The sequence below is a fragment of the Eucalyptus grandis genome, chromosome 3 (genome assembly GCF_016545825.1).
Source record: "Eucalyptus grandis isolate ANBG69807.140 chromosome 3, ASM1654582v1, whole genome shotgun sequence".
Lineage (NCBI taxonomy): Eukaryota > Viridiplantae > Streptophyta > Magnoliopsida > Myrtales > Myrtaceae > Eucalyptus > Eucalyptus grandis.
This window is the reverse complement of record NC_052614.1, coordinates 6,132,733-6,157,756: the sequence shown is the minus strand read 5'-3', so window position 1 is coordinate 6,157,756 and position 25,024 is coordinate 6,132,733. Positions and strand designations below refer to the sequence as shown.

The following is a 25,024-nucleotide window of genomic DNA, read 5'->3' as shown; positions in this document are numbered from 1 at the left end:
AAAACCTCTTGTGAGTTCCCTTCACAAAGTTGCGAGTTCTTTTGAACTCGTACCTTGCATGACAATAGAGTGTCGCAACCCATACCCACATAGGTGACACTCGCAACACACCTTGAGAGAGGAGATCAGATGTGAATATTAGATTGAAGGGTACTTTTACCATGGAAGCCCTTCCCCTAGTACTCTTTCTTAAGGATGACATCACTTCATCCATTAGAAATTTTCCACAGGCAAGTATGTTAAATCATGGTGAGTTCTATTGAGACCCGTACCTCATGCAACGAGTTTATTTATATGGTCTAGTTATAATTAATTAGACTTAAATTTATTGATCTTACGACAATGATTTAATTTGAACATAATAGAGATTTATTCTTTAATATCTAGCTTTCTGGTGAAAAATCTCACTTACCTTAATCTTCAAATGGCTACAAGATTTCCTTAATCGATTTTGTCCAACGGATTGATTGGAAAAAATTCATCTGGAGAATGCCAACAGCTAGTAAGGTGTGGAGGACTATTTAAGGAGGTTATTCAGTCTATTTGATTTGTGCATGAAAATTGAAATTCCAAAGTCTGAATCCTTTCCAATAACTTGTTCTTTAACGAAAAATCTTACAAATTGTATTCAAGAGAGAAAATCACAATTAAAGTGACTTAGTGTGGGGAATATAAATTTTCCACTGAGTGTTTGCACTTGAAATATTGTACTTCTCCATTGATACTTTAGTGAATCTCAGCTAGAAGACTGTCAGCGTGGGAGATTGGACGTAGGCTTGATCTAAGCTGAACCACTATAAATTTTGTGTGCAATTTTCTCTTCCCTTAACTCTTTTCAGCTTTATCTATTGCATTTTTTTTTTGTTTCTCGAAAATCTATTTCATCTCTTATCTGATTTTGAATTTTCACTAGAAGTCTGGTGGCTCTTTTAATCAGTCTTTGACTCTTTTTTAGACTTTGCTTGCAACTTATTTTATTTCACATTTATTTGTCAAGGTTTATTTTAAACATCTATTCACCCCCTCTAGGTGTTAGTACTAGTATTTTCAATTGGTATCAGAGCCATGTGCTCTTTTGTTGAAGCGTTTAGACTTTTGAGATAAAGATCTTCTATGGTCAGTTATTTAGCACCAAGACTCGTGGAGGGGCAAAGCAATACCAGACCACCTTATTTTGATGGAAAAAAAATAGTGTGTGGAAGAATAAAATGAAGGTGTTCCTGAGATCTAGAGATCCTTTAGAATGGGATGTTATAGAAAGAGGAATCAACCCAAAGGCAGCTTCAGCTTTAGACAAGGGAAAAAAAGTCTTAGATAAGGATGCTGAGGAATCCAACCAAGCAAAAATTACCAAGAGACGGGCTCTTGATGCAAAAGTCACATATTCTTTATACTGTGCATTGTCTCCTACTGAATGTAACAGAATTTCTTCATGTAAAACAGCTAAAGAAGTTTGTGATAGATTTCATGTCACCTATGAAGGGATAGATCGTGTAAAGGAGACAAAAATAAATATCTTACTTGGCCTCTAGAAGCCTCGAGAGTCTATTAGAGATATGTTTAGTCGATTTATAGATATTATAAATGGGTTGGCATATCAAGGTCAACCAATGAAGGTCAACAAACTTTTGCGAGAACTTTCAAAGGACTGGAACCATTTGAAAACATCAATTCTGAAGACACAAAGAATCATGCATCTTTCTGTTGACGAGTTGATAGGCACTCTTCAATCGTATTAAGTGGAAAAGATCAATGATGAAAAGAATCCGAAGGGTAAGAAGTCAATTGCACTTAAGTCTAATGTTGATTCTGATTATACATATACATATGATGATATGGACAATGAGGAGTTGGCTCTCATAATAAAGAAATTCATGAAACTAAATAGGAAAGGAAGAAGATTGAACCGGAAAAACCAAAGCAAGCAAAATTCCAGAAAAGATCGATGGAAAATGTTGAAATTAGCAAGGATGTGATATGATTTAAGTGCAAGAAGAAGGGACACACCAAGACTAACTATCCATTGCTGAAAAAAATAAAGGAAAGTATGAAAAATACAAGAAAGCTTTAAAAGCAGAAACCTGGAGTGACATAGAATGTAAGAAAAGTGAAAAGGAGTTTTCAAATATTCGTTTGGTGACTCACTCAGAATCCGAATCAAATTCTGACGCAAACTCATAATCTGACAAGGAAATTGAGGTAAGTCATTCAGAAATTCCTATTAAATTTTCTACGTATATAGATGAATTTTGCTTGAACCTCAAATATTTTCTTAAAAGGATCTCCGAATTAAAGAAGGAAAATTCAAAACTCAAGCAATATGATAATTTTGGAGAGAAAAGTTCGAAATTTTGAAAAAGATTTTGATGATTTGAAAGAAAATATTGATTTTCCTTCAAAAGAAAATGAATGTTTGAAAAAGAAGATTTCAAATATTTTTACAAAGTTCTCTAAAGGATAAAAAAAATTTAGAGAAAATCCTTTTATTTCAAATACCCTATTATAACAAATCTGTTTTGGGTCTGAATAAAGAATCTTTTGATCAATTTTCTTAAAGTCAATGAGAGATTTAGACAAAGACCTCCAAAATCTTTTTACAAAAATCATTTTCAAAAAGTTTTTGTAAAACCTGTTAGCCAAAGTGCTCTTAAATGTTCTAAGTGTAATAACTCAAAACATTTCAAGAATGAATATTCTAAAGTTTAGAGACCTGTTAAGAAGGATTGGGTAAAGGTTGTCTTTAAAAGTAACTCGCCAGAACTCAAGAAAATTTGGGTACTAAAGAAAGTTTGAGATTTCTCTTTGATTGCAAGTTACTGTTAAAAGGAAAAGCAAATGGTACTTGGACAGTGGCTATTCTAGACATATGATTGGAGATTCAAGCAATTTCGCAAAACTAGAAAAACAAAAATGATGAAATGTTTCATTTGGTGGGAATAGCAAAGGAAAATTTATTGGACATGGAACAGTAAGGATTGGAATTTTAATCATCAACTATGTTTCTCTAATAAAAGGTTTGAATTATAATCTTTAAGCTAAGCCAGCCATGTGATACAAGATTTAGAATCAATTTTCAAGAAGATGCTTGTTATGGAGTTAGTCGAGACTTCTCTCAAACTTTCACTGGGCGAAGACATGGCAATATTTATATTATGGACATAAGTCTAGAGAGCTCTCAATATCTTATCTCAATTCAAGATGAAGCATATCTCTAGCATCGCAAGCTTAGACATGTGAGTATGAAACAGATTGCTAAATTATTGTCTAAGAAGCTGGTTCGAGATCTTCCCAGAATGGTGTGCTAGAAGTCTGAATTGTGTACTCCATGTATCTTGGAAAAACAGGTCAGAAGCTCATTTAAACTTATAAATCAAGTTTCCACTAATTGCGTCTTGCAGTTTCTTCACATTGATCTTTTTAGACCAACTAGAACACAAAGCATTGGTGGTAAGAAATACCGTTTGATAGTTGTGGATGATTATTCAAGATTCACGTGGGTTTTCTTCTTGGCAAATAAAACAAAAATCTTCTCATATTTTTCAAAGTTTGCTAAGAAGTTTCAGAATGAGAAAGGTTATGCCCTTTCAAGCATAAGGACTGATAATGCGGGAGAATTTGAAAATCAAGACTTTGCAAATTTTTGTGATGAGAATGATCTACAACATATTTTCTCCTCTCCATACACTCCAGAACAAAATGGAGTTGTAGAAAGAAAAAATAGGTCATTACAGGAGATGGTCAGAACTCTACTTATAGAAAGAAGAGTCTCTTCTCATTTTTGGGCAGAAGTAGTTTCAATTGCCTGTTATATAATTAACAAAGTATTTTTAAGGCTTATCCTAAAGAAAACTCCCTATGAAGTTTACTAAGGAAAAATGTCAAATATATCTTATTTTCACGTGTTTGGTTGCAAGTGTTTTATTTTGAAGAATGGAAATGATTGGCCTGGGAAATTTGAAGAAAGATCGGATGAAGGTATATTTCTTGGTTACTCTACTTCAAGCAAAACTTACAGGGTCTTCAACAAGAATACACAGATTGTTGAAGAATCCATGAATGGTAGATTTCAAGAAAGTGTTCAAAACCAACAAGATCGGACTCAACTTGAAGAATCTGAACTAGTTTCAGACTTAATAAAGTTTGATTCCCCCAAGGAACCTCAATATTTTGGTGATCAATGCCAAGAAGAAGAAAAGTCAGAAGAATCAAAGAAAATTGACGTCCAGCAAAGTCTTGTAGAAAGTGACAAATCTAACAAAAACTAGAAGCACAAATCAAGCCATCCTAAAGAGCTCATTGTTGGCAACATAGAAGAAGGGATCTGTACCAGATTCAATGTAAAAGGAGACTCAAGTGTTTTAGCTCTTATTTCTGAAATAGAACCAAAGAGAGTCGAAGAAACTTTATCTAATAAAAGCTGGATAGAAGCAATGCAAGAAGAACTCAGATAATTCAGAATTAATGATGTCTAGGAGTTAGTTCTAAAATCAAAAGGGAAATCTATAATTAGAACAAAGTGGGTGTTTAGAAACAAGATGGATGAAAATGGTAAAGTAACAAGGAACAAAGTAAGGCTTGTTGCAAAAGGTTATACGTAAGGGGAATGAATAGACTATGATGAGACATGTGTACTTGTAGACAAGTTAGAAGCCATAAGACTATTGATTGCATATGCATGTTTCCATAATTTTGGGTTATTCCAGATGGATGTCAAAAGTGTATTCCTAAATGGGTTCATACAAGAAGAAGTCTATGTGGAACAACCACCAGGATTTCAATGTCCTAGAAAACCATACTTTGTCTATAAACTCAAGAAGGCTTTATACGGTTTGAAACAGACACCTCGAGCTTGGTATAAGAGATTGTGTAAATTTCTAGTAAACAATGGTTTCAAGAAAGGAATGGTTGACGCAACTTTTTTTATTAAAAGGGAAGAAAAAGACTTTCTACTTGTTCAAATATATGTAGATGATATAATTTTTGGGTCTTCTAACGAAAGTCTATACAAGAAATTTTCAAAGTTTATGCAGGAAGAATTCGAAATGAGCATAATGGGTGAGTTAACATTCTTTCTAGGTCTACAAGTCAGAAAATTAGAGAAAGGAACTTTCACTTATCGAGAGAAATATGCTAGAGAAGTTATCAAGAAATTTGGGATGGAAAATTGCAAGAAGACTGAGACTCCCATGTCAAGTTCTTCCAAACTTGACAATGATGGAGATGGAAAGAAAGTTAACCAAAAAATATACAGAAACATGATTGTTGACAGGAAAAGTACTTTAGGAACGTGCCAACTCTTGAGACAAATGTTAGTATCTTGATTCTCAAAGAGGCAGAGCACTGTGACATTCTTAATGGTAGAAACAAAATATGTTGCTCTTGGAAGTTGCTGCTCACAAATTCTTTGGATCAAGCAACAACTAAGGGACTTTAGAATATAAGAACCTTGCACTAAAATCGGATATGAAAACACAAGTATGATCAACCTTACCAAAAATCATATTCTCCATTCAAGGGCAAAGCATATTGAAATTTGCCATCATTTCATAAGAGACCATGTGCAAAATGGCAAAATCAATGTTCAATTCATTGAATCGAAAAATCAACTGGCATATATCTTCGTCAAACCATTGGAGAAAGGATTATTTGAGTTCATTTGTGAAAAGCTGGATATTACTCTTGCATCTGGCTAAAGTCTATGGATGAGCAGAGACTCATCAGTTCAACCTATGGTAAAAACATCCTTTTGAAAGCTCTTCCAAACTCAGGTAGTTATATTTTAAATTTTGGCACGTAAGTTTTTTTTTTTTTTTCCTTTTTGAACATGTATGATTATTCTCGAATTATTACTTGCCTTTTATGTTTTTAGAAATTGTTATATCTCTACTGATTTTTCGGAAATAATATTTCAAAAATTATTAGTAGTTACTTTAAAAAAAATAAAAAGGAAGTTTTTTGTACCTATTCGATTTGCCTGGTTCATTTTCTTTAAATAAAATCTTTGACCCTTTTCCCCCAATAACCAAACTCTCTACAAACCCTAAACTTTCTCTCAAACCCTTAGTTCTCTTGATCTACTCTTATATTCTCTACAAAATTTCTCACTCGATCATTCTTGAGCATGTCATCAAAATTCTCCAAATCCGTTTCGATGTCTTATCAGAGGAAATCCTCTCGCATTGCTAGTCGCAAGCCTTAGTTTGTCCCCGGAGGTCCGACACATTTGATCTCACTGGGATGAATCGCCTCTAAGCATGAATTGATAATCAATGGAGGAAAAGGTTACTTAGGGAGCGACGCCTATTTCAATAAGAAAGTCCAAGGTACTTCTCAAACATTATGAGTTTTTGAAAAAGGGAAGAAGTCCCATGGATTTCAAAAGTTTGTTATTGGAAGAAAATGGCTATGGGAATGAAACCTTGTTCTTGAGAGCCATGGAAAGCTTAGGGCTAATAGAGGTTGAAAGAACAAAAAAAGGAATTTTCGAACTATCCTGCTGATCCTCGCTTTGGCATAAAGGGTTAAGCTGAGAGCAAAAAGGAAAATAATGATGAGAGGGTGTTCAAAAATTTCCAACCTAAAATGGGTGTTGCTACAGAAATCACTGGAACAAAAAGGAAGTTGTTTCGATCAAAGGACCATAAGAAAGTCTACATACAAATGCTAAATAGAGGGGTCATCAACCCTCGAACTGTATATTTTGATTTCCTAGATTCAATCAAGGTGAATTTGCGAGAAAAGTTTGCCAAGCTTCAGATGAAGTGGTTCTATGTGGAGTCATTTGATGCTTATCCTAAATTGATTTTTTACTTCTATTCCAATTTGTCTATTTTGGATCTCACTCATGTTCAATTTACTATGAGTGATAAAGTGTTTGATGTTGATGTTAATTTGTTGGTTGATATTCTGGGAGCAGAAATGAGTGGATTCTTGCCCATCAATGTCTCCAACGAAGAGGTCACGAAGATTCTGGTGAAGGACAGGATTCATAGGGGAAGCATTACTTACTCTAGGATGTCTGCTTTTAATATTTTACTTCACAAGATCGTTATCAACTGCATCAGAACCAAAGCTACTTCCAAAATTGATGTTTCTAGATTCTAGGAAAAAATGATGTGGGCCATCTGCAATGGTGTTGCTTTCTCACTCTCTCACACAATCCTACTGCACGTGTACAAAACTGTCATGAAGGGAAAGTGACAACTTTTTTATATAGCATTGGTAACCAAATTTTTCCAACACTTCCATATTCAACCGCCATCTAATTTTTGCTTCAGAACCATTGTTCCCATGCAAATTGGACTTAAAATGATCTAAAAAAAGAGATTAAAGGATCTCTTTAGAGCCTTCCAACTTTTGAAGAAAGAATTTGCTAGCAAAGCTAAGTTAGGATCTGCAGCTAAGAAGAAGCGCAAAGGGAAGAGTGTTGTCTTGCGAACTCCATAAAGAAAACGACCTATTCTTCTTTTCCAAGATGAAGAAGAGGAAGATGATGAAGACGGGACAGTCTTTGATATTGTGGCAAATATTGTCATGCATGATCCTCTTGGTGGTATAGCCGATTCTTAGGAAGAAGAAGAGGATGAGAGCAAGAAAGAACCGGAAGAATAAAGTAAAGGAGAAGAAACTAGAGTAAAAGAGAGTAAGGAGGATGACTAAAATGATGAAAAGGGAGATGCCAATATGAATAAGGGACAAAAGCATTCTAACAAGGAAGAAGAAGATATGAGGAAAGTTGATGTGGGAGATGTTGGAGAGAAGGGAATTGGTCAACAAACAAGTGCTAGAAGAGAAGAAGTGTAGGAAGGAGAAGGATTCTTCCTTAGACTGTAGTCACTGTGACAGGGGGAGTAGGTGAGAAAACTTCTCTTAATGACCAAACTGTCGAACCAACTACTAGTGATGGCATCAATCAATCTCATCCAGATGATGAAGATATTTATGCATCTCATTTCCCTAAAATTTCTCCTAAGGGTCAGGACAAAGAAACTAATGTTTAGGGGAAGTAACAAATTTCACATGTTCACGTCTATGTTATTTCGCTTCTGGATACTCCACAAGTACATTTTGAAGTAGCTAATGCCTAGACTGAACTAGAATCAAACTATCCTTGAATAGTAGAGCTCCTTTTGGAGATTAAGGCACAACAATATGGATGGAGGTTGAAATCTAGAAGTTGCGTGTTGCTCTTGGTACAATCTCAAAATCTCTCACCGGAAATGTACAATCTCTTGATGATAAAGTTCAGAACATGAATAAGTAGGCATCTCAGAATTTAACGAAGGTTGAGACTATCTTCCATCAATGCCTGACTAAGCTTGAGGAGACCGTGTTAGATTTTGGAGGATTTCCGACTTGTTTGTGTTCCTAGGCAACCTTGATCCTTTTCAAAACAAACTCTTTTTATTTTCTTTGTGCTTGTTTGATTTTCTCTTTTTGCTGTTGATAAAAAGGGAAGAGTTTTTTGCAGATTTGAAGCTTTGATTGATGCATGATGCATGATTGAGTTTTTCTAGTGGTTGGTGTTTCTTCTATGCAAACTATTGATTGGTGTGAGCACATATTATGTGTATTTTGTGCAAAACTTATGCAGACTTTATTGTGCTTAGTGTCTGTTATCCCCATCTTTGTTATCTCTATCAATTATCATGTGCTGCTGAAGTGTTGTTTTATAGGATAACTTTCATATTATGCTTAAATCTACATAAAAGTTTTGTCACTATAAAAAATTGGGAAATTGTTGAGAAAACTCCTACTGGGTTTTGAAGTTCACAAAACTTTCTTGTTCTTGATTTTTATTCTGAGAATAGTAGACTTAAAGTCATATCGTAGACTTTTATCAAAATCTATCCATTTCAGAAGTCTTTCCCACTCTAACGCAATCCAGACTGAAACCAAGCCCATAACGAATATATAATCAGACTTAGATTTATTGATCTTAAGACAAGGATTTAGTTTGAACATAATAGAGATTTATTCTTTAATATCTGGCTTTCTAGCGAATAATCTCGCTTACCTTTTTTTAAATACATTGATGGAATCAATCACGAATTGATGAATTCAATCTTGAAGATAAGTTCCTTTTTGGGAAGCATCTACTTATGAAAACCTAAATTATGATTGTATGGGTGACCAAAATCAATGGATTTTCATCTCAATCTTCAAATGGCCACAAGATTTCTTGATCAATTCTGTCCAATGGATTGATTGAGAGAAATCCCTCTAGAGAATGCCAACGGCTAGTAAGGTGTGGAGGAGTATTTAAAGAGGTCATTTAATCTATTTGATTTGTGCGTGAAAATTGAAATTCCAAAGTCTGAAGCCTTTCCAATCACTTGTTTTTCAACGACAGCACTTACAAATTGTATTCAAGAAAGAAAATCACAAGAAGAGTGACTTAGTGTGGGAAAAAGAAATCTTCCACTGAGTGTTTGCACTCGAAATATTATACTTCTCTGTTGATACTTTAGTGAATCTCAACCAAAAGGCTGTCAGCGTGAGAGAGTGGACATATGCTTGATTTAAGCCGGACCACTATAAATCTCGTGTGCAATTTTCTTTTCCCTTAACTCTTTTCAGTTTTATCCATTGCATTTTTTATTTTTATTTTATGTTTCTCAAAAATCTATTCCATCTCTTATCTGATTATGAATTTTCACTAGAAGTCCGGTGGCTCTTTTCATCAATCTTTGACTCTTTTTCAAACTTTGCTTGCAACTTATTTTATTTCACATTTATTTGTCAAGGTTTACTTTAAACACCTAGTCAACCCCCTCTAGGTGTTAATACTAACATTTTCACTTCTTACATTTTCAGGATCGTCAGTCCTAAACTAATTGATCAAGCGCAATTGGTCATTTTCATGCTAATCTAGTTCTAAGGAAAATGAAAAGGAAACATTCAATTGAATTGAAAATTGTGAAGCAATAAGTAAACAATTAATGAAAGCTATAAATCTATCATGCCATCCTAGAAAATATAAAGAGAAACACAATTGAAAAAAGATAAGAGGAAGAGAGGATGCACAACTTGTCAAGCTTTACAATAAAAATAACCTGAGACATATGTCAAGGAAATGAATGGTACATGATAACGGTTGGAATGGACATCAACCTCCACTGTTTTTATGGTTTCTCCATCTTCGAGGTCCTAATCTAAACTTAGTCTAGGAAATCTATAATTAGGTACATACAATGGAAAGAAACAATCATACATGTTAAAATAGTCAAAAACATGACTTCATGTTAAGATCAATCACTTAAAGAAAATTTAATGCGAAAATCAAATTTTGGGGCCTTAGGGTCAACCTTTATAATTCATGCGAGGATCTCACTAAGACATCTACCCAATCGAGTTTTGTGACTTATAGCTATTATTGACCAATTGTGTTCTTGCATGGCCAATACCGCTTATAAGTCTCCTAACTAAGCAATTTATGTGATTCTAGGATTTTCTCTCGATATCATGTATCGACTCTACCATTCATCTAAAGGTCACATGTATTGTAGAATTTAAATATGCGTGCAGGTCTTTTTTAACCTTGTTTTTCAACCAATCAAATAGATAAGTGAGCCATTGGTGGATCACAAATTACCAAAGTCATGCGCCGATTACTAATACAAACGTTTGTAATGAATAGCATGATTATATGTATGAGGGGTACATGTAATATTTCAAAGACATATTTCAAAATCATTCACAAAAAAAATAATATTTTGAGACAAAGTGATGTCTAGCTCGGGGCTCGCAGAAATGCACTCACAAGCGTTGCAAGTATTATGAATACAATTCAAACCATGACTTTCATGATATCAAATCAGGATTCTAAAAAAATTTGAAAATATTTAGGATTAAGGGATATCTAGGCTATGGAACACATTTAATTGTCAAGGCTAGTCCAGGGCTCGCATAAATACACTTACAAGCATTGCAGACATTTTAAATATGGTCCAAACCACGATTTTTTCTTAAGTAAAATCGATCTTTGGAAAATAATTTTTTAGAAATTGTTTTTGGGAAACATCATACGTACCAAAGTATTTTTGAAAGATGCAATTTGAAAAGGTTAATTGTGTAACAAAAAAAATCAAAGTATTTAGAACAGCTTCCATGAAGATGACATAGCCTAATTTCATGCATAAACTAACCAAAAAGGTATAACTAAACAATCATAATCATGTTCATATCAAGAAAATTTATGACTAAGCAGGGTGTTGCAGCAAAATTGAATAATTTCCATCAATAATCTAGTTATGAAAAAAAATTCACTAATATGTAGGACATAATAACGAACAACTTTCGTGAAGAAAGTTTTCCTAAACGAGCTATACATGATTTTACAAAAATTAGACAACAAGCAACAGCATGTTAGAAAGTTATCAAAATAGCATGACACTTAGCTAATATCACAAGTATTTGTCCTATCAAAACAAGTTTAAAAATCACCAAATTTTCACACCATATAGCCAACATGTTGACAAACAATTTTTGTTAAGAGGCCAAACATCCTAATAGAAAAAATGAAAAAATAAAATATCAAATGTTTGTTCAAATAGGAGTTAGAACAGGGGTCCAAATTTGATCTCATGTCTAGATTTTGATCTAATTTTGAAAAAATTGAAAATAGTCCAAATGACAAGCAATTTGTATGAAATTAGTGGCATTAGAAAGCTTTTAGTATGCCTTATGACTTCCTAGAAAGACTCAAGTCCAAATTAGGTCAATTAAGTGCTCCAAAATCAAGATATCTAAAGATGCTTATGTTAGTAATTAAAAAATAGAACACAGACATACATCAATAAATCTCAAAACCATTCAAGTAATGCACAAATGGCATGAAATAAAAAAATCACATGCGACATAGAACTAGATACGACAAATAATTGTGGTGATCATCTAACCCTAAATTGGCTTGAGAAAACGTCATACAATTCGATGACAATACAAGATGACTCGAGATCCATTATGAAATGCTTGAGGATTTCTAGGTAAACATGCACTCTTACGGCACATATTAATCATGCAAAATGACACTTAAATGCAATGACGTAAACATATACTCAAACCTTGTAACATGAAGTTTAAGTATCAAGAAGACATTATTACAAAATTTGGACTCTAAATGACTCAAACAAACATGGCAAGATACATGTACATCAAGATTTGGTTTCAGCATTAGCCTCATAAAACGCACATGGTTTCAAACATCTCAAGATGTGCAAAAATCTTAAGAAAAATCCTATATACAGCACATGCAATAATGAACGTTTCTCGTTAAAAGTTGAAAACTAAATATGATCACATGAATCACAGTAAAAATGACAATAGAAATGCACATTTAGACTATGTACTATTGCAGCACATTTTAACATTAACTCATGTAATTGACTCATTTGCCAATGTTAAGACTTTGCAAAGCATGCATCAATTGAACATATGTATCATTTATATCAACTCTCATAAGGATTTGAGTCCAAACAAGCACATTTGTGGACTCAATTTCATCGAAATAGAACTCAGACTAATGTAGAACAAACTATCCTATGTTCAGATCTAAATGATTTTAATCTAATTAAACTCATCCACAAATCATGAAAAAATTACAGGATATTCGCCATACAATTATGAGAAATTTTATAAATGAAATTTCTTTCAGAATTCAATACAAAATCCAACACAAAAATGACAAAATCATATATCAATACAGAATAGATTAACCTAGGCTTGGATCTGAGTAAATTTGGACTAGTTAAGCACATCCAAAAATTATGAAAAAATTATAGGATGTTCTTCATATGAGAAAATTTTATGAAGAAATTTTTTTCTAGGATTCAACACAAAAATTAGCACAAAAATGACAAAATCAGAGATTAATATGGAATAAAATGACCTAGACTTGGATCCGAGTAGATATGACCTAGTTAAACACATCCAAAAATTATGAAAATATTACAAAATATGCACAAAATAATTTGGAACAAAACTCATAAGGGAATTATCCAAAAATCATCATAAAAGGTTATATAAAAATAGTAGTCTCATTTCGGGGCAAAAACAGAACCGAAAATTCAATTGAACTACAGCAGAATTGCTTATCTTCGGAGATTTTTTGAAGTGTCAAACAACACTCGATTGGGGCGTGCAACCTATCATTTTAAAGCTCGGGATGTCTATTATCTAATCCTAAGAGGACTTGAGTTGAAATGAGGTCATTTCAGATCTAGTTTTGGTCAAAATATTAAATCAGTCCTGTAACTACGAAAATGCATATTTAAGCAAAATCAAACACAATCATTCAAGTTCGAGCTTCAACAACTCATCAAAGATCACATGAGTATAACATATATCCCTAACATTGAACCCTAACCTCAGTCGGCTAATTTGGCCTCGCTTCACAGGATTTGAGATCGAGAAATTACCTTTTATCGCAATTTAGTCGATTTTGATTGAAATCGATCGAATTTTTTGCCAAAACATCGATTAGACCTCCACAAACCACCAAGGACTAGATCCAAATAGCAAGGAACAACTTCAAAAGGTGGCTGATCACCTACAATAAAGGAAAATAGAACCGGTCTGAACGTTGGACCAATTTTCACGCCAGTGAAGGAGACCAAGCTTGAAATGGCAGATCAAGGAGTTGCTAGAGGTGAAATCAACTCTAGAGTAGGATGAGTAGATTGTTGGTGAGATGAATTGTCGCCAGTGGGGACTAAATTGGTGGCGATCTAGTTGCTAGTGGAAAGAGGTCCATGAAGATCGAGACCAAGCTAGAGAGAGGAAGAGAGATATGTTCTTGGCACCAAAATAGATAAATGAGAGAGAGAGAGAGAGAGAGAGAGAGAGAGAGAAAGAGAGAGAAATTAAGGAGAGAGATTTTGTTGCCCAAATGAAGCCCCCTTAAAAGGAAAATTTCACTTATATAGTCCATAAATTAATCAATTTTGGCCGTTGGTTCGATCCAACGGTCGAAATTTCAATCCAATGGTCAAAAATTGATTTCAAAGCTTTATCATGATCTCAAGGTGTTGGGTAATTGATCTAGTGGGCTTGATTCACAAAAACCCAAGCCAAAATCGAGAATTGCATCGAAATGTCCGATTAGGGGTTAATTTGCAATTTGATGAAATTTGAGGGTCAAATATAAAATTTTGAGAAATTGAAGGTGTAGAAGTGAAATTGAAATTGAGAGGGTTTGACAATCAATCGTTGGAGGTCAGAAGCCGGCCAACAAGGGGCTGAACCGGCCGTCCCCGTTGGCGGCCGATGAGACCGGTTCGAACTAGTTCAATTAGATTTTGACCGGTTCTTGACTGGTTTGGTCCGGTTTCGGTTGTTTTGTCCACTTGGGACCCCTATGGGTCTAAAATTTATGCAATTTGGTCCCTAAAAGACTGAAGGAATTTTATCATTTTTTAGGAATACATTGGTCAATTAAGATACAATTAAATTAATCAAACCTTATGAACATTGACCTAACTGAATAATTATCATGAAAAAAAACAAGTCAAAACCACGGGTGCTTTGAATTGGGCCTAAAGGTCTAAAATGGTAAAATTTGCAATTTAATGGGCAAAATTACAAATTAACCAAAATTGAGTTCAATTAATGTCATAATTGCCCTATCTAATGAATTACCCATGTGCAAGATCATTATCGCATTCAAATTGACCTTGAATTGAAGTGCTCGGGCTTAGTTCAAAAATGGATCTAAGCATAATATTAAAATTGGACCTAGATTTATGAAATTAAACCGTAGCCATGAATGGGTCAATTCAAATTTTGATGATTGAAGCCTAATTGCTTGACTTTCTTATGCTTGGGAGGATAAAATCCTTCAAATTGATAAGTTCTAGTGTGAAATTTCCAAAATCAATTTTGGATTTGGACTTATCTTGAGGAAATGAGTGAGAAATAATCGCCCGTTCACAAGTCATGAATGATCGATTTTGGTACACTAATTAAGGCTCAAAACGGCAATTCGCATTTTAACTCGATAAATTGCAAAATTGAATGTATAGGTAGATTTCAAACAATCCCTAAACCAAATGTCAAAGAAATAGTTACATCTAATATGATTAGAATAAAAGTAATTTTATTTTTAGTAGATTTAGAACCTAAAATTGAAAATTTAGAAATCAAGGTTCTTAATTGAATTTTGTGAAATTTTTGACACAAAAGTCAAATTGACATTAAAAGAAATGTATTTATACATTTTTTATATTTTCGATTTTTTTTGTCAAAAGTTTGATCAAAAGTCAATCATTTGATTGACTTTTTCTAAAATGTTGATTTTTTTTTATTGTCAAATCTTTGAATTTTCTAGAAATTGATATGACAAAAGTGAAATTAAAGCTAAATGGAATCTTTTGGGTAAAAAGTCAACCCGAAAAATTAAAGCTAACCGTTTGACTTTTTAGGTTTTTCTTGAAAATGAATTAGAAATTGTTTAAAACGACAATGCAAAAGAAAGAAATGAAAAATGACACTTTTTGGTCGAAAAATGGAATCTATGATTACTAGTGTGTAATTATTAATTTATGCAATTTGTATCCCATTTAGGTAGGTAAGTGATAATTCCAATCCAAATGTATAAACACAATCGAATATCACACTTTAATTTGTTCGTTGATCCTCAACTTTAATTCAGTAGGTAATATTTTTTATAAAATTTTAATTTATTTAATGTGGTCTCAATTTTTTTGTACGTATTCAATATAATTCTCGAATTATATGAAAGTACGCAGTATTATCTCTTCATTAAATCGATTTAATGGAATTTGTTGATTTGACTTCCAATTTAGTATGCTTGAACATTACACGGATTATGTACTTGAGAAATTCAACTTGTTATACTATAATTATCCTTTTAATTTGTTTAATTTTTTCAATTTGGAAAAGTGATTATCAATGTTATTTGATAACTTAAATAATTATACCCTAATTTAGGTTAAATATCTTATGTGGATGATCTATATGTAACGTTTTTTATCCACCATTTAAACTAACCGACTTGAAAGTCAAATTAATGAACTCCATTAAATTGCATTAATGTAAGGATGTCGCAACCTAAATTTTCAGGGCAATCCTAAAGTTTAGGTTAATGGATTACTAAGTCTGAAGACTTGGCACGGACCCTCCAAAGTCCTACCAATCACGACTTGATAGAAATTAATCTATTTAAACATGTAATTCTATTCAATTTGGAGCCGCCACTAATCAATTAGGGTTGATTAGAAACCCAAATAAAGTATGAGAGAATACTTTATTTTTACGAACCAGAGATTCAATAAGTCCGGGGACATGATTACGCTAGATTAGTCTAACGCCATTTCGGTACCTTTTATTTTAATTTCAAAAATATTTAGCACACAATGTTAACTAATTTTAACCTAAACTACTAACATGCAAATGCTGGTCATGTGGGTGCACAATCAATAAAATAACATTCAATGAAAAATGCTAATAACAATGCATGCCCTAAACATGATTTCTAAATGACGAGACACCTAATTTTTCTTTTTTTTTTTTTTTTTAAAATGTTAATTATATGCAATCTTAATCTAAATTTAATATGCATGGATTTATTTTAATGACATGCGAGATGCAATTCATATAATATGACTTAAACTTATCACTATATGTATGCAATCTAATTTATATAATCCTAAATATGCATGTGCTTCACGTGATATGGGATGAATGACATAGTAAATCTATATACATGTTCTTTTTATGATTTTTTTAATGATTTTTTTATACATATATGCAACCTACACTAAACAATGATGACATAAAATGAGATTAATTATGAACTAACTTATTAGCTAACTAAACGGCTTTTGTGTTTTCTTTCTTTCTCTTTTTTTTTTTTAAATGACAATAATTCTTATTAAAGAAAGAGACATAATGATGCAATGTTAATCTTAGGCCTTTTATTAAAAAAAAACTACATGATGGGAATATTAAAACATTAATCTATGACCCACTAACTAGAGTGCAACATGTGGTGTGATTTATATGACCTAAATAACATTTTTTATTATCTTTTTTGTTTTATTAAAGAAAAATTAATCTAATCTTATATGAATCTAAAAAAATAAAATGCATTGCTTTAAACATGAAATGTTTATGGACCTAAGTACTTAAATTCAAGATATGACACACGATATGATATGCGATGTGCAAATAACACACCAAAATATGTCCTATTAAAAAAATCATCAATATAAATCAATGACATTGATTCAATGATGCAAAGAAATCCATGAATTTTTAATAAAAAGTCGAAATAATCAAAAATCTAACCCGACGTCTCGCGGCTCAATATTTTTTATTATCATGACTTAATATGACAAATTTTCCAATTGGATAATAAATCAAAACAAATCAAGTTAGAATAAAAATAATAAGTAAATAATAAAAAAAAATATGAAACAAAATACCTAAAAATTTACCTAGTCTAACTCACAGTGGACTTGAAGAAATGGCGAGGAAGCAGTAATGGCTGAACTGCGATGGTGGCTCGCCAAGGGTGATGGGTCCTGGTAACCGGAGCTGGGGTGGTCGTCGGACCTCCGGCAAGAGCGAAACTCAACCAGACTAGCAGCGAAACAGGGGAGGCAGTAGGTGGTGGTGCCACAGCAGCGGGCACAGAGCGGCTGCAGAATCGTCGCACGAAGGAGGAGGCGTCGAACACCGGGCGGTCGCGGATGGAGGTGATGCAGGGGCGTCAGGCACCGGGTAGAGGCGGAGCAGCGCGGGCTACTAGTGCGATCGTCGGGCAGAGGCGGAGCAGGGGCGTCGTTGCCGGTGCAGTGGGTTGCTCGGAAACATAGCGTCGACAGAAGCGACGGGAGATGCGGCAACGGAACTTATAGGTGAGGCGGTAGCTAGCACAGTGAAGAAACTCTGGCGCGGGCTGTGTGGGGCGAAGTGGACGGCGGTGGTCGTCGGGACTCGCGAGCAGAGACCGATGGCTACGTCGGCACGGGGAAGGCGTCGCGAGGGGGTTTCGCCGGCGGCGAGTTGAGATGGTTGGCGTCGGCAGCAGGGAGTAGTAGCGGAAGCTTCATGGGCGGTGGTGACTGGCGCAAGGCGTGCTAGTGGAGATCTCGGACTGGCGGCGATGTGGGGCGCCGGAGCGGCAGCGGTGTGGGGCTTCGTGGACGGCGGTGGTTGCAGTCGTGGAAGCAACAGCGGCGTGGGGCTTCGCGGAGGAGGAATCCACAAGGAAGATGAACAGTGTGTCATATTTTCTTTTTTTTATTTACTTTTTCTCTCCTGACACACTCTCTCACCGAGAAGATATTGGGTGGTCCGGACCACCACGTCAGCGTGGTCCCGGACCACTCATATCGCGCCACATATGAGGGGAGGGGGGACAAAAGAGAGAAAGAGGAGAGAGAGCGTCAGAGAAGTGGGCCCGGTTTTCGTCCTTTATCTGCGCTCCCCATACACGTGGCGCCGTGTGAGTGGTCCGGGACCACGCTGACGTGGTGATCCCGGACCACCCAATATTTTCTCCTCTCACCTGTCTCTCTCACTTTCTGCAGAAGCAAAAGCTTCTGACTTTTCTTTTCTTTGCTTTTTTTTGTTTCTTCCTTGGAACAATAGAAACTCCCCCTACTGACTTTTCCCTTTTGCTTTCATTTTCCTTCGACAAAGAGAATTCGCCCCCGCGCACTTTTTTTCTTTTCTCTGCCAATTTTCTATATTTTTCTCCGATGAATGGCCAAGAGAAAAAAACCCCCTACTCGGTTCTGAAGCCTTGCATTTTATAGTGAAAGTGCTCAAAGTTGTTGAAGATTTGCAAATATTCGCTCAACCATCCAATAGTAAAAAGGCTCCAAAATCACACAATTGAATTTTTTAAAAATTTTGAAATGAAGATATGTGTTCAATAAGAAAAACGCGTCATTATTCAATTTCTTTTGAAATCTCCCTCCACAAACCTAAATGTTTTATTTTATTTATTATCCTCCATTTTATTTATAAAAAAATAAAATAATAATAATAATCCTAAATTAGGTGTCAACAAAGGATATCATTGGAAATTTTCATATAGTCTAAGGACTAGTATGAACATTTACAAAAGTTTAGGGATCACATTGAGTGAATTAAAAATTCAGGGACAACATTGCATATTAGGCTAAATTTCATGGATTACATTAAATAAATTATAAGTTTAGGGACGACGTTGTATTTAGGCCGGCGAACTAATAACATTTATTTGACGAACATATTACAATCAAACCTCTGCAAAATCTCTGGTGGGCTCTCATCACCAGCTTGTATTGCCTCCCCTCAGACAAGATTTTACGGACATAGGACGATGAAATCTCTGCAAAATCTTACCTTACCCCAAAAAAAAAGCTCTGCAAAATCGCTGGTGGGCTCTCTTTTCATCACAACCTTATATTGCCTCCTTCAGACTAGATTTTTCTTGGATTATCTAGGAGTTCGCTTATAAAAAAAAGGCTGTTCAACAAAAAATATTTATATAACCAATCTTCACCCCCCAGATTTGAGTGCACCGATTCCAGTTTGTTGGGGAACCCGGAGTGACCGGAAGAGATTCAAGTATGAAGATCGAAGTGCAAAGCAAGAAATTGATCAAGCCATCGGCTCCGACACCGAACCACAGTCGAAAGCTAAACATTTCAGGTATTGATGAGATTATGTCTTCACTGTACCATGGTTTCCTTTTCTACTACCAGGCCAACGGCGAAAACCATGAAGACGATATTTGCCAAAGGCTTCGCCTTTTGGAGGAGTCGCTTTCGGATACCCTGATGATCTTCTACCCTCTAGCTGGTCGGTACGTCGAGGAAGAGCTCTTTATCGACTGTAACGACCAAGGAGTAGAATTTGTGCATGCCAAAGTGAATGGCCAGCTCGATCAGCTCCTCCATGGAGAATTTGACACAGACCTGCTTGGCCGTTTGTCCGAGTTCCGAGTGGGACCAGCCGGCAATCCCCTAGTCGTGATTCAAGTGAATGTGTTCGAGTGTGGGGGACTTGTGATCAGCCTGCGCTCTTGTCACAAGTTAGGCGACATGGCCGCCATGGCGACATTCATGAACTCATGGGCAACCGCGTGCAGGAGCGGAATCCGCGAATTAGCCTCACCTTATTTCCAGATGTCCTCTCTATTCCCGGTGAAGAGGTCGGGGGTATTTATTAACCCTCCACTTCTTGCTGGAGTAAAACTCACGATGAATCGGTTCTTGTTCAGTGGTGCGGCCCTATCGAGATTGAAATTAGCTGGCCCTAAAAATATGAGGATATCAAGAGTGGAGGCTGTGTCCGCACTGTTATGTAAGGCATTCGTAACTATGGATCGAGCGAAACACGGGCGCCTAAGGCCCCTTGTCGTTTACCAGAACTTGAACTTGCGTGGGAGAGTCAATCTACCCATACCGACAAATGCGTTCGGTAACGTCATCACCAAGGTCGTCGCCCGACACACGATGAGTCAGAGCAGCCTGGATTTCGAAGCGTTTTTGAAGATGATCCACGGTATGTTTGCGAATGTGAAGGCAAGGTTCGCAGCCATAGCCGACACAGAGATGTGTATGGATATGGTGAAGGATTCTGTAAGAGAATACGAGGAGGGGATGAACAGTGAGGAAGAGAATGTGGTGAACTTTACAAGCTGGTGTGGTTTCCCATTCTACGACATCGATTTTGGTTGGGGGAGACCGGACTTGGTGAGCAGCGCATGCGTGCCTCTCCGCAAGATTATTCTCCTTGATAGTAAATCTGAGGGTGGAATCGATGCATGGATCGTACTAAGCCAAGAGGAGAAGGTTCTTCTTGAGCAAGACCCTGACATTGCTGCTTTTACTTCTTGAAAACTCTATTGGGCGGAGCGGTTGCGTGCACTGTCTCCCATCCATATCGTTAGACCTGTTGAAATATGATAAAATTGGTTTTGGTTATTGAGTTGTCAACAACTCAACACCTCCTGAGATCGACAGAAAACCTCTCCCTAGCTAGAGAGAAAATAGAGGTTGCTCATATGTGAGGGAGAGAAAAAATAAAAGAGTTGAGGGGCGTGTCCTTGTAATAGTTAGTCAGCTTTTGAGTGTTTTGTCTGTGGTGTGAGAAAATATATTATAATAATCGTGTGAGATCATATTTTATTTATGTGTTAGACTTATATCTCAGTTTGGTTCAACAAGTGCCTTAAACTTCCGGTTAGAAATTCTCGTTTTACCATTCCTGCCAATTTTTAAGTGATCTCAGTTTGATTATTTCCTTCCATTGACCCAGGCATATTCGGCTTTTGGACCTTTACACACTAAGGTCTAACCCACTATTGTCTTGCGTGGATTGCTATGATCGAGTATGTTATTAATGATGCGATTAATTCGTATATTGTCGTTGCACATAACTATATCATGCATGTTTAGAGTTTAGAGTGCATTACTTTTATATTTAGGGCCATACATGTATAGGCTTGAGGACATGTTAGCATTAGAATCCATATAGATTCAAGTTAGTGCATAATTTTCATAAAATAAAATCCACAATTTCTTTTATTTAGTTTTCATATAGATTGCGTGTAGACCTAGGGTTATTAGGCTTATGTTATACAATGCTAGGAAATTTAGAATTATGCTACGCGCATCATCCGCATTGCACATAGTTTAATATTAATACTAACTCATTAGATCACATTATAGTCTTAGGATTTAAATTTGTCGTTTCGTAAAATAAGAAATAAAAAATAGCACTCATGTTGGTTTTGTTGACACCTAAATTTTATCATTTTATTTATGACTTAATTGCATAAAAAAATTAGGAAATAATTTTTGAATCCTAGCCAAAAAGATAATTTCCATTGAATTGCATGGCGTATAGACATTAGAAGCATTTGCATTAGTAGTAGTAGAGCCATTTCATTAAAAGAGAAAAAAAAATAGAAAATTAATTAACTATTATTTAAAAAAAAAATCCAATGAGATTGGGCTGGGGCCAAGCCGGCCCAGCCCTTCTTTCCTTTTCTCTTGCCTTTTCTTCTCTCCCCATTCTTTGCCTGGCCCTCTTCGGCGCCTAGCCCAAACGCCTCTTCTTCTTCTTCCCCCTTCATGCTGCTCACCGCCTTCTGCAAAAAGGGAAGAGCGACGAAGGTACAAAGATAAGGGAGCAGCAGGTTGTAGCGTGATCCCGGGTTGGGGATTAGTCCGGCCATGACAGGCTGGCGATGGCAGAAGCCATGCGCACCTGTCATTGGCCAAGCTTAAAAAGGCGAGGTTCCAAGGATTGAGGGAGGTTCTGATTTCGGAGGGAGAGAGCTTGAGGGAGCGAGAGGAGGAGAAATGGAGAGTGATCGGGAAGAGGGAGACGCGGAATCCACCTCAGCCGAGCGTCGCTTAGCCATCCCCGACGATAGGTTGCGCTTCCTAGCCAAAACCACCAAGCCGCGGCTTCCCTTTCCTCGATTTCAAGTTTTTCGGGTGAGTTTTCGGGTTTTTGGTTCAACCACCCGTGTTGACTTCCTAAGGATCCCGGCTCGGGGGCGTGCAAGGCGACCGGATGTAATCCGATCTATCGATCTCGCCCATCGTTTGCTACCTCCGAGTTGGGTAGGGACCCCGCCAACCTTTTCTTTTGGTGCCCTGCTCCTGTTCTCTCACACTTTTTGCATGGGTTACTGAGTCGGGGGTGCGTTTCAAGTTTGCTTATGCTCTCCTTTGTTGATGTTGAGCATTCCCTGTCATTCCCGTTAAGTTTTGATCTAGTTTCAAGTTTTATTCTTGTTCGGGCTGTCTTAAGCCGACGCGCCCTAGGTGTTTGATAAAATGCCCTTGAGGCGGTAAAACAGCCACTGCCTTCGCTATATCCGAATCTCGTGTATCATTGTTTTGATCACTATTTACACAGATCGTCTCACATGAAGCCTTATCTCGTTGATTGTGGGTAGTGATTTCGTTGATCGTGGGTCGTGGTTGGCGAGTTTTAGCGGTGGCGTTTCTTCAAGAGAGATCTTGGCTATGGTGTCGTTCTCGGCAAAGAAGAGAACGTAGAAAAGAGGAGTTTCAGTGAGGAAGGAAACCACGACCAAGGAAGGGAAAATTAAATAAAGAATAGAAAATAGAAAATAAAATAAAAGAAACAAACAAAGAGTAAAGAAAAGAGAGATAACATCAATCCGTAAGCCATCTTTGAGCATTGTGTGGGCTGGATGGACTTTGGGAGTGTCTGTTTCATTTTTAAAAAACTATTATGGCCGGATGTTACACCCCACATCTATCTTGCGTTTTGCATTTTATATATATTCAGGATCGTTGGCGTTGTGAGGTTGGGTTTGAATTTATGAGAATTTCTAGGTTTAATGGAAGTTCCGGGCGTGCAGAATTCATGGGAACTTTGGGTTTAATGGAAGCTTCGGGCGTGTAGAGAACGCACGAAGAAGAAGAAGACTAGAAGAAGGAAAGAAAAGATTAAAACAAAAAAGCAAAAGGAAAAAAAAAAGTGCAGAAAAGGTAAAAAGAGAAATAGGGAAAAAGAGAGAAAAATTGGCTTCGGGAAGGAGGAGCGCAGAGAAAAGGTGCAGTGGAAAAGACAAAATAGGGAAAAGACAAAAAGAGAAAAAAAGAAAAAAATATAATGTTTTTAAAAACTAAAAAGTCTTTTTTTATTCGACGTGAGTCGGATCCGGGTTGGGTCGGGTCAATGGGCCAGATTGGGTTTATCCGGTCCAAACCCGTTTTCTCAATTATAATAATATTAAATATTAAATATATATTAAAAATTTCAAAAAGTCAAAAAAATTTCAAAAAAAAAAATTAAAAAGTTTCGAAAAATAATAAAAACTCAAAAAAACCAAAAATTGTTACCACTACATTGTTAGGTCATCTTTTAAGAAAAGTCACTAAGTTGTACTAGGTGTCCTAAAGTTCCGCCTTTTATTTCAATGAAAAGAAATATACACAAATAATCTCACGTAATTTAAACAATAGGATTGCACTCAATTTAATGGCATTCACTTAGCTTTCATGTTAGTTCATTAAAACGTGTTAGATTTGAATCCATATAATAATATAATATAATTCAATCCATGTTTATTTTAAACAAGAAAAAGAAAACTAATAGACATTACATTTAGAAATCATGTTTGGGCACGTTAACAGTTTATAGAACACTTGATGTATTGGACATAATGGAGCTTTTAGTTTGCGTAGCGTATCGATGTTCTCTACCATTTTCTAAAACTTTATTTATTTCTTTGATTTATTGAGGTTATATTCTTGTCCGCGCACATGATCACCCATTACATGTTAGTAGCTTAATTAAAATTGACCAAGACTGCTTGCACAATCTTTTGAAATAAGAGAAAATCTATCGAAATGGTATTATATTTATTTAGCATAATCAAGTCTTCATATCCATGGAATCTCTAATTCACAATACTAAAAAAATTTCCCGCATTTGACTTGGGTTTTTTATCAACCCATAGTAGATAGTGGCGACTCCTAAATGAATTCAAATTGCATGTGTAATTAATTAAATTAAAACCCAAAGTTAAGATTGGTGTGAGCTTGGGATAGTCCACACTAAGTGTTTTCTTAATAATCCATTAGCTTTTCCTTGCCGTTAAGCTCTTAAAAGGTTGTGACAGTAACCCAATGGAAAATTTGGTAATTTAAAAAAAAAAAAGTTAAACGTTAATAGATAACTCAATAAAGAGTTGATAATCCAAATCTTGTGGGTAATTAGATTGAAGAATTGATGAATTACTTAAATAAAAGTTAGTAATTTTCATGTAGGAGTCCGTGAATTTAAGGCGTGCTTCAACATGTAAAACAAAAGTGGGCGAAAAAGAATAGTTGGTAATTGAAAAGAAAGACAAACTTAATGAGTTAGTAAGTGACTATGATTAAGGCCGGTAATTTCAAAATACTTTATAAATTCAAGGAATTGCTAAGAAGTGCAAATCCAATTTGGAAAGAAAAAGAAAGCTGGAAAATAAAAAAAAATCAAATAAAGATCGATTAGTAACTCAAATAAGCGTTTG

At 35.6% G+C, this 25,024-nt stretch overlaps 1 protein-coding gene across 1 annotated transcript; it reads left to right on the top strand.

Moving 5' to 3' along the window:
• The first annotated feature begins 19,583 nt into the window (after nucleotides 1–19,583).
• On the top strand, nucleotides 19,584–20,855 carry LOC104455132 (acetyl-CoA-benzylalcohol acetyltransferase). The gene has a single exon (XM_010069974.2). The coding sequence runs from the start codon at nucleotides 19,584–19,586 to the stop codon at nucleotides 20,853–20,855; it is 1,272 nt and encodes a 423-aa protein (XP_010068276.2).
• The last annotated feature ends 4,169 nt before the right edge of the window (nucleotides 20,856–25,024 follow it).